The sequence below is a fragment of the Hibiscus syriacus genome, unplaced genomic scaffold (assembly GCF_006381635.1).
Source record: "Hibiscus syriacus cultivar Baekdansim isolate YM2019G1 unplaced genomic scaffold, ASM638163v2 tig00111542_pilon, whole genome shotgun sequence".
Lineage (NCBI taxonomy): Eukaryota > Viridiplantae > Streptophyta > Magnoliopsida > Malvales > Malvaceae > Hibiscus > Hibiscus syriacus.
In genome coordinates this window covers 1,023,665-1,033,982 of record NW_024063115.1, presented here as the reverse complement: position 1 = coordinate 1,033,982, position 10,318 = coordinate 1,023,665, and the positions used below count along the sequence as shown (strand labels likewise).

The 10,318-nt window shown below is 38.7% G+C and overlaps 1 protein-coding gene across 1 annotated transcript; it reads right to left on the bottom strand.

Moving 5' to 3' along the window:
• Nucleotides 1-8,594: 8,594 nt before the first annotated feature.
• Nucleotides 8,595-9,207, bottom strand: LOC120164724 (serine/threonine-protein kinase TOUSLED-like). The gene is made up of 2 exons (XM_039174388.1): nucleotides 8,863-9,207; nucleotides 8,595-8,642 (listed from the first exon to the last, which is right to left on the bottom strand). The coding sequence occupies exons 1-2, from the start codon at nucleotides 9,110-9,112 to the stop codon at nucleotides 8,632-8,634; spliced, it is 261 nt and encodes an 86-aa protein (XP_039030319.1). The 5' UTR covers nucleotides 9,113-9,207; the 3' UTR covers nucleotides 8,595-8,631.
• Between the last annotated feature and the right edge of the window lie 1,111 nt (nucleotides 9,208-10,318).

The window sequence follows — 10,318 nt, the reverse complement described above, 5'->3', positions numbered from 1 at the left end:
TTTTACATGGCGGAAAATTGAAGAACAAAAATCAAAAGAGAAGTGAATGCGATGTTTGAGATTTCATTATATTTGATCATCTGTTGGAAAATATTTAAGCACAAGGATTAAATGAAGAAATTATTATATGCCATTTATACAAAATAATTTCAGCTTTGTTGGTAACTTTCAACAATGATACTTAGTTCATCTTAGTAGTATTTGTCAACTTTGCATTTCTAACCCAATTTTTTTTCTCACAAGCATTTCATCGAACATTTATGCTTCACTTGAGATGACCTGTATCTAACATTACACTTTGAATCGTTGATGGTCCCGATAGTCCCTTGGTCGAATCTTCTCTCAATGGACCCTTATTCAAATCAACACCTCCACATAATTCAAAGTTAGATTAGAATTTCTCATGCATCCCCGACTGAAAATTTAAGCTGGAAATGAGATGAAAGGCGAAAAAGGAAATTCGAGATCGAAAAGGAATTTGGGGTTTAGAATGAAATTTAGGATTGTGTTGCAAGTTTTAAAAGTTAGGAGACCTAAATGCAAACGCCTGAAATGTTCAGTGACCATATTGCAAACGTACTAACGGCAGTGTAACGGTGTCAAATGGCCGGGGACCATATTGCAAACAGACTAAATATTGGGGACCATATTGTAAACGGACTAAATGTTGGGGACTGTATTGTAAGTTTTAAAAGTTGGGGGACCTAAATGAAAACTTTAAAAAAGTTCAGTGACAATTACTAAACTTTACCCATAAAATAATCATGTGAGTACAGTGAGAAAAGAAGAATCCTTGGGCCTAAATTGTTACGTTAACTTCTCCTTTTATGATTACATATAGATATAGAAAGAATAACATACAAGCTGAGCATTTAGATCTTTAAGCGCTTGCCCATCCTCCCACATCTCAGATATGACTGTTCCAGCTCTGAAGACAAAAAAGAACATGGGGGTAAACTCATTAATCAAGAAACAAAATGAGTTTAACACTGTGGTACAAAATTTACATGAATGATGCACATAATAACTTTCTTCCAACTTACGTAGAGAGAATTATGAGAAATATTGCATTTATATGATTCACCAAAACACTCTTTCCTCCCACATATGTTTAACATCAGAATCGTACATTTTTTTATTTGATAAGAAGAGGAGGTCTCTTTAAAAACCCCTTCGTACTTCTCGGCATACAACTATATTAGTTGTATCTGAAAATTAGTAAAAGTATGTAGTTGCTTCTTAGCATAAATAAGAATTAAAAAAGAAAAAAATGACCCCTTCCCGTATTTAGTTAAAGGCAAGGATAGAAAGTTGATATATTTCTCACATAAAGCATTTTTTTCTCCCCCGGCCCCCTAGAGGTGGGAAAACACAATGAGGAAAATCTCCTTCATCTAAGATCTACGCTATATATGTACTAGAGGTGTGGTATAAGCTTATATCAATGGCTGTTGACTAAGGTTCGAACTTTCAGTATATTGGGATCCATCAATTAAGCGTAATAAACACCTTTGGCTTCATTTGCAGGTCATAATCTTTATTATCTTTCAATTCCTGCCAAAACATAATAAACACTAAAAGTTAAGTAGCAAGTACATAAGGAAGTTTGCACCATATATTAGCAGAGGCCTTAAAAAAACTTTTCTAGTTGCCGACAAAGATTTTGATAGTCAAGGCTTCAGGACGACATTTCCGTAGGTCATCCTCCAATGCTGCAACTTTTGCACGTAAAGATGTTACCTCTTCCTAAGTTATACCAAAAGAATTAGAACTGAGTTATAAAAATCTGCCGTGCCTCCGAGGAATATTACACGAGTATTTATTGTAGAAAAGAAAATTTAACTGCCTGAAAAAGCAAATCAAAGTCTTTTTTCCTCCACATTCCTGAACTAAAAAAAAAAACAATTTTATTGCCTGAAAATTAAGGAGAAAATTTAAATAGTTAAAATGAAAACAAACTTTACTAAGATGCATACCTCTAGTGACGGGCGCTGATCGATCTGGAACTGCTCTTTAGGCCTATTATCCTGAGATATGAATATAAACAGCTAACTGACTAAGAGTGCATTTATATAACTAATTTGGTATAATAAAATTAATGACTATGTAGTTTTGCCAACTGGTCTGGTATGCCATAAGGGAAGAAAACAAAATTTTCTTTTCTTTTCCTAGTTTTCCTTTATCTGTCTAAAAATTTAAGAAAGGAAAAGCTCTTCTTAAATTTTCTTTCTCGATAAGCCAGTTAAATGTACAAGGAAAAAGAAAACGGAACACTTGGACACTGGAATCTTACAGGTTAAAGATCCAGTATAAAGTACACATTTTTTCTCATCAATAGAGGCCTTACTTTTTTTCTCCCCACGTATGCCTCTTCCTCATGAACAGTGTACACTCAAAGTACAATATAATAAACTATAAAGGAATCCAGAAAATTAGCTTAAAAACTGTAACAGAAAAATTATACTACCATGTCCTTGAGATTAGTTTATTTTCCTTCTGTGTTTCACATATACTTTTTAAACTTTGTAATTTTGACCTGTACCCCGAACGTCCCAACATGTCAAAATGGCTGCTAGAAAATAATACAAAGAGAAGTTTCGATGTTGGCTACTTTTACTATACGAAGAGAGAGAATAAAGCATAACATCCAGTGGAAGAGAGAGAATAAAGCATAACATCCAGTGGAAGAGAGAGAATAAAGCATAACATCCGGTGGAAGAGAGAGAATAAAGCATAACATCCAGTGGTAGTAAAGGGACACCATATGGGAAGTGATCTCGAGATGACCCTTTTGAAGGTGTTACAATTGAACTAGTTATTTGTTGTCTTATCTGATCATTAGCTCTAGATCCACGGCCTCTGCCGGAAACAGAATTACTCCTTCCGCGGCCTTGATTTCTTCTATTTCCTTCGGAACTTGCTTTGGACTCCACAAGTTCAACAATCTTTTTCCTCCCTTCAGTAACTGCCTGATCAATTTTCAGCAAAAAAAATATATATATAAATATCCTTTTCCAGAGAGCAAAAAAGAAGTTACAGTGAAGAGAGAAATAAATAGAGACGATATGAGAAGCCATCTAACAAACTGCCCCGGGAAAAATGTAATCAAATAACCTTGAAGAACTCGAAAGGAAAGAGATGGCTTCCTGTTGGTGTATGAATTAGAACTGAGTTGGTTTTAACCAATCTGTCATGTGTTAGTTAGGCTGTTGAGTGTTAGTTAAAGATGGTTATGAGCAGTTAAGCTTTTTGGGTTGTTCTAGTCAATTGTATAAATACATCTCTTAATGATTGAGAGAAAGGTGTGATAAAGAAAATGAAGTTTTCCTTTCTAGGTGTTCTCCCTTGATCTTGTTTCTTTTACGTTGTTTATCGTTCTTCAGAACGATACTATAACATGGTATCAGTCGCCAAATCCTGGAGTCTTTTCTTCGTTCTTCGCTGCTTACTGTGTTTCGCCTCTCTTCACGATGCTTGAAGTCAGTTCCTTCGCCGTGACAGTTAGGTGCTGAAGGTGGTTGTGCGTCTTGAAGGTCAGGTACAAAGATCATTCTTGTTTCTTGATTGGTGTGTTTGCTTAACTGGTTTCCATGGCGTCCTCTCCGGTTAGTTTGAGTGTTCAACATATTCCGACATTGTTAAATTGTCTGAAAGCACTTACCTCTTATGGAAGCATCAAGTGATGTTGATCATTGATGGATACGGTCTGTTGAGATATATGTCTACTGACATTTCTGCTCCTAGTGAGTTTGTCACGAATGATTCAGGGCAAGAAGAAGAGAACCCATCCTTTGTGGTATATAGGCAACAAGACAAACTCTTGGCATCTTGGCTCCTAACCACTGTGAGTACAGAAGTTCTTCCTCATCTCACTGGTCTCACGACAACTCTTGCTATTTGGAGTGCTATCTCACGTCTCTTTGGTGCAAGGTCTAGTGCAAAGATATCAGCCCTCAGACATAGCCTTCACTCGCAAAGGAAGGCTGGCTTAACAGTAAGTGAATATCTGGAAAAAGTTAAGTCTATTTGTGACATGTTAAATGCAACAGGAAGCTTAGTGACTTAACAAGAACATGTCAGCATTCTTTTGGCTGGTTTGTCCATTGAATTTGAATCTGTAATCGCTATAGCCTCTCGTGATTCTTTGTCATTGGATGTCCTAACTGAGATGCTTCTTGACTGTGAAGCTCGACATAAGCTTTTCTTGTATGAAAGTGCTTCAGTTAATATGGCAGTTAGTTCTAGTGATAAAGATGAGTTGAAGCCAACTAGTAGTTCTGAACCTCAGTCACAGCCGAATTCACAGAGATTGCAACAAAGTGATAATTTTTGAGGAAGAGGTCGTGGTCATTTCAATGGTTCTAATCGACCTCAATGTTAACTGTGTGAAAAGTTTGGCCACACAGTACAGAAGTGTTATCATAGGTTTCATCGAGATTATTCTGGAATGCCTGATTCTACTGCATCGACCTCTGAAGGATGGAGACAGTCGCGTGCTTTCTTGGGTGATAAACAACAATCTGCTGTTAGCATGCAAGCTTATAATCACTTGGTGAATCCCGGTTTTACCCAGACTCCTATGTTCCTCTGTCATCCAGGTGTTAACTCAGTCTCTCCTGGCGTGCAATCGTTTGGTTCAGTGCCTTACTACCAAAATGGTTACTTATTCACTCCTCAGGTTATGTGTCCAGTGTCAGTGCCCCATATGAATGTAGCCTCGAGTGATTCATTGTTTGGCTCTACTGTTAGAAAGAACCCCTTTGGTTCCTCGGTGTCATCTTTACCAGCTGCCTTTGTTTCCACAGTACCTTCAGTTAGTGCCTCGACCAAACCAACTGATGATGTCTGGTACCCAGATACAGGAGCTACGCATCATGTTGCCAATGATTTGTCTGTCTTCAACTCTGGTACGGTTTATACAGGTAATAACACTCTACTCATGGGTAATGGCGAAGGTGTTAAGATCGCACATGTAGGACAGTCTTGTCTGGAGAGTAACTCGAAGCCTTTGTTACTACAAAATATGCTTCATGTGCCAAACATAAAGAATAATCTTCTATCTGTGTCTAAATTCACTCGTGACAATAAGGTTTTTATCGAGTTTCACCCTTTTGACTGCTTTGTGAAGGACATACAGACTCAGGAGATCCTGTTGAAAGGGAGGCTCACGCATGATGGGTTGTATTAGTTGTTGTCATGCACTGTGAAGGACTCGAGCTGGCAGTTGAACAATGTGTCTAAAGCATCGAGTTCAATAGACTTGTGGCACAAACGCCTCGGCCACTCCTCGATGGCTTCTGTTCGAGCAGTAATGAAGACTTGTAATATCAGCTTTAGTGGAAATAAGTTGTCTCATGTATGTACAACATGTTTACAAAGTAAGGCTCATAAATTGCCGTTTTGTAATTCCATTACTGAATACAAGGAACCGTTTCAGTTAATTGTTTCAGATGTTTGGGGTCCAGTACCTGTTGTTTCTACTGATGGTTATTTGTATTATGTGTCGTTCATAGACGTGCACAGTAGGCACACTTGGGTCTATCTACTAAAAAGGAAATCTGAAGTTATGCAATGCTTCTTAAATTTCTACAAGATGGTAGACGTTCAGTTTGGTTTCAAAATCAAAGTTGTTTAGACTGATGGAGAAGGAGATTATCAAGCTCTCAAAGGCTGGTTCTTTGCTAATGGTGTACAACAACGAATTTTCTGCCCAAGTACGTCTGAACAAAATGGGAAAACCGAAAGGAAACACATGCATATCGTTGAAATGGGATTAGCACTGCTAGCTGAGGCTGAACTTCCCTTAAATTTCTGGAGTCATGCGTTTGTTTCGGCTATTTATTTAATAAATCGCATACTAACTGAAGTCTTAGGTGGCAAGTCTCCTTTTGAGATTCTAAATAAGCAGACTCCTGATTATTCCATGCTCAGGATTTTTGGGTGTTCCTGCTTTCCCCTTCTAAGGCCGTTCAACCAGCATAAGTTGGACTTCAGGTCTAAGCGGTGCACGTTTCTTGGTTATAGTCTTCTATATAAAGGATACAAATGTTTAGATGATAATGGGAGAGTCTTCATTTCCAGACATGTTGTGTTTGATGAAGGAGTCTTTCCTTATGCTGATAAGAAAGGAGGAGGTCGGTCAGATTCTGGCACTGTTACCTCGACTAATTTTCTGCCTATAGTTCAGTCTTCTGAAGAGTTACACAGTGTTCAACCTAGAAGGTGTGTGGAGGTTGTGCCTAATCCAGTGCATAGCCATAATCGTGACTCTAACTTGCGCTTGCCTGGCACGTCGCATGAAACTGACACTGAGGAGTATGTGTGTGCAAGTAATGATTCAGTAGTGCCTGCTATGGCTTGTGATGAAGAGATGACTAATGGTGTACATGAGTTATGTGTTCCAACAGCTTTGAATGATGATAATGATGCGGTTATAAATGAGTCAATTCCTAGTGCTGTCACATGTGTAGAATCTCAGGCTGAGGTTGAACAGTCCAATGTTCACCCCATGGTGACTCGAAGCAAAAGTGGGATTAGGAAGCCCAAAGTATTTCAAGTGGCTTGCTTAGATAGAGAATCGAGGACTATTCGAGAAGCCATGAGGAGTCCTAAGTGGAGAGCTGCTGCTCAAACGAAATTTGATGCACTGGTGAAGAACAACACCTGGACGTTTGTTCCTCTCCCGAGTGGAAGGAAAGCAGTGAACTGTAAGTGGATTTTTAAAGTCAAACGAAATGATGATGGATCCATAGCGAGGTACAAGGCTCGACTTGTAGCTAAGGGTTTTTTGTAACAGTCAGGTATCGATTATCATGAAGTCTTCAGTCCTGTGGTCAAGCCAGTAACAGTTCGGGTTATGATTTCACTTGCACTGGCTAAGGGGTGGCAGTTAAGGCAAGTCGATATAAACAATGCCTTCCTCAATGGAGTTCTAACTGAGGAGGTATATATGGCACAACCACCTGGCTCTGAAGAAGGTGATGGAAGCTTGGTTTGCAATCTTAACAAAGCCATTTATGGGCTAAAGCAGACGCCTCAAGCGTGGTTTGAGAGGTTAAAGCAGTTTTTAGTGACTCAGAATTTTGTGTTAGCAAAATCTGATGATTCACTATTTGTTAGGGAAGCTACTAACAGCATCGTGTATCTACTAGTGTATGTAGATGATATCATCATCACGGGTAGCTGTGAGGAAGAAGTGCAAGGTATGATTGACGATCTTAACAAGCAGTTTGCGCTAAAGGATCTTGGGGTATTGAGTTTTTTTCTGGGAATTGAAGTGTGTCGAGAAGCTGATGAGATTGTCTTGAGTCAGCAGAAGTATATACGTGATTTGTTGTTTAAAAGTGGTCTGGAAGATGCTAAGGGTCTTCCTACTCCAATGGTCACTAATTGCAAGCTGGCGGTTGACACTGGAATACCAATTGAAGATGCAACTCATTATAGGAGTATTGTCGGTGCGTTACAGTACGTCGTTGTCACGCGACCAGACATTGCCTTTGCTGTGAATAAGGTCTGTCAGTTCATGCAAGCACCATGTGATGATCATCTTCAGGCAGTAAAACGGATACTGAGGTACCTACAAGCTACTACTGATTTTGGTCTTCATTTTTCAGCTCCATCACGGTTGTCTTTAACGGGCTTTGCCGATGCGAACTGGGGGTCAGATGCAGATAGACGATCGACCTCGGGTTATTGTATCTATTTTGGTGACAATTTGGTTTCTTGGAGCTCTCGTAAACAGCAGGTAGTCGCTCGGTCTATGGCAGAGGTTGAGTATCGCAGTGTTGTCGGTGCTGCTGCGGAGATGGTATGGCTTGAATCATTGCTGGGTGAGCTGCGGGTGTCGGTTCATGGGAAACCTGTCTTGTGGTGCGATAATTCCAGTACCGTAGCTGTCTGTGCAAATCCAATCTTGCATTCCAAATTCAAACATGTTGAACTTGACCTGTTTTTCGTTAGGGAAATGGTAGCTGCTGGCAAGCTTTCTGTTCAGGAGTTACCTGCTTTTGAACAGGTTGCTGATGTTCTAACCAAGCCGTTGTCTGCTCCAGCGTTCCTTAAACATAGGCAACGATTGCTTATCTCACAAATTCAAGGCAAATTTATGGCCTCAACGGTTGAGGAGTGTAATGAGTGAGTTTTTTGGTGTTCTTAGTGATGTGAGAGTTTGTTGTAGGGGGAATGTTGGTGCATGCTCTTGCGCGTATTGTTTGTGTTTAAGGGCCTGAGGAAAGCCAATTGTAAAGTAGGGGGAATGTTGGTGTATGAATTGGAACTGAGTTGGTTTTAACCAATCTGTCATGTGTTAGTTAGGATGTTGAGTGTTAGTTAAAGATGGTTATGAGCAGTTAAGCTTCTTGGGTTGTTCTAGTCAATTGTATAAATACATCTCTTCATGATTGAGAGAAAGGTGTGATAAAGAAAATGAAGTTTTCCTTTCTAGGTGTTCTCCCTTGATCTTGTTTCTTTTACGTTGTTTATCGTTCTTCAGAATGATACTATAACACTTCCAAACCTCCAAAAAGAAAAAGCCTCATGAATCATAAACCTACCTCAACATGTTCAAATACTGACAAGTTATCATCTCCTAGGACTTTTTGGCGCTTCTGTGTGTTGGCTTGTATTAAAAACTCACCTCCATTCTGGCATCATGTGACATGTAAGATGACATTAATCAAGTTCTTTAAACTTAAATCATAACGATGAACTAAATAATTCGAGTTTATATAGAAATATTATATATGTTTCAATGAACATTAATCAAACATTTATACAAAAGACAACTTCAATTAGGAAAAACGCAGTTATTAAATATTATATATGTTTCAATGAACAATCATACATTTATACCAGGCATTTTACCTCCATCGGAATCACTTGAACCAGAAGCCTCCGACAAGTTCTCAGTAGAAAAGAATTTCGAAGCTGATGATAGAGGAGGCCAAGGCAGCTGTTGCTGTTGCTGCTGGGTTTGTGACGGTTGCTGAGAAGCAATGGATGAAGAGGCCTTCCCTACCAAGCGAGCTTCGAGCTTCGCAATCTTGGTGGGTAAAGAATGGTCCGATTGGTTTGAGGAATTAGAAGAGAAATGTAACAACACATCATCCGACATTGCGATCAAACCGAAAAAAAAGTGATCAGATCATTAAGGGGGAAAGGACACAAATCCTAAAAAAATTGGGTTTTGTCTTTTGAGGGGTTAGAATCACAGAAATAAGGCCTGGGAGGGATATTTCCTCTGTTTGGATTTTGGGAAACAAGCTGGAGACATATGTTGATTTTCCCATTGACGATCTTGATTTGTCAAATTATATTGGCTATAAGAATGGTGATTTATCTAACCGTTACATGCTCTATGCTGTCAGTAATCACTATGGAAGCATGAGAGGTGGTCATTATACTGCATTTGTCCATGTAAGTGAAGACCTAACCATGATTACCTAAATATTTGTGTTTGGCATTATGTTCTGTGGGTTCGAACAACACGAATAGCTAGAATACTCTAATTTTTGTTTCTTTGATGTAGCATGGGGATGGTCAATGGTACGAGTTCGATGATAGCCGTGTTTATCCCAGCGGCCTGGAGAAGATAAAGACATCTGCCGCTTATCGTCTTTTCTACGGGAGAGTTGTAGAATATAGAACATTGGGCCATCACTTACTGATTAAATCATTTGAAGCCAGGTATTACTTGGTGAGTTTATCAAAACATTTGCAGCCTTAGAGGTTAGGCATTCTTTCATATTTGACATTATTTAGAGTCTAAGTTAGAATTCAATGTTTGTTGAATATTGAAGCTCAATCTAGTTTTCCAACAGACAACATCTTGCATTATAGAGAAGAGTGAGATTTTATAAACGTAGAGTAGATATACCATTGATGGCTATAACGTATAGATGAGGAGAGATTGAAGGTGATCCTTTTTGTATCTTTTATTTGGACTCGGGTGTGAGTGTCGAATCCGACATGGATCTGTTCAATTCTTTATATTCTTTTCCTCGTGTATTTAGAGGGTTTTCGAAGGGATCCATGTTCGAAACGTATCTGACACGAAGTGTTTCAAGGAAAACGAGCAGTCGGCAACCAATGTGTGTCGCCTTTCTTTCTTTCTTTTCACATTGTGAAAGGTTTACCAATGGGGTTTTGTTTTTAATTTTGAAAGTGTATTTTTATTTATTTATTTACTGATGATTGAACGCTGAACTTGTACCCTATTCGCATGGATTGTGTAAACTTGAATACATTAAAAAAATTCAACAATTATAGATATATATTCGAAGTTTTATGTACACGAACTTGTTTTTTTTTACTTGAAAAA

What these genes read in the sequence shown, in the direction of transcription:
- LOC120164724 (XM_039174388.1), bottom strand. Translation starts at nt 9,112, where the DNA reads ATGTCGGATGATGTGTTGTTACATTTCTCTTCTAATTCCTCAAACCAA.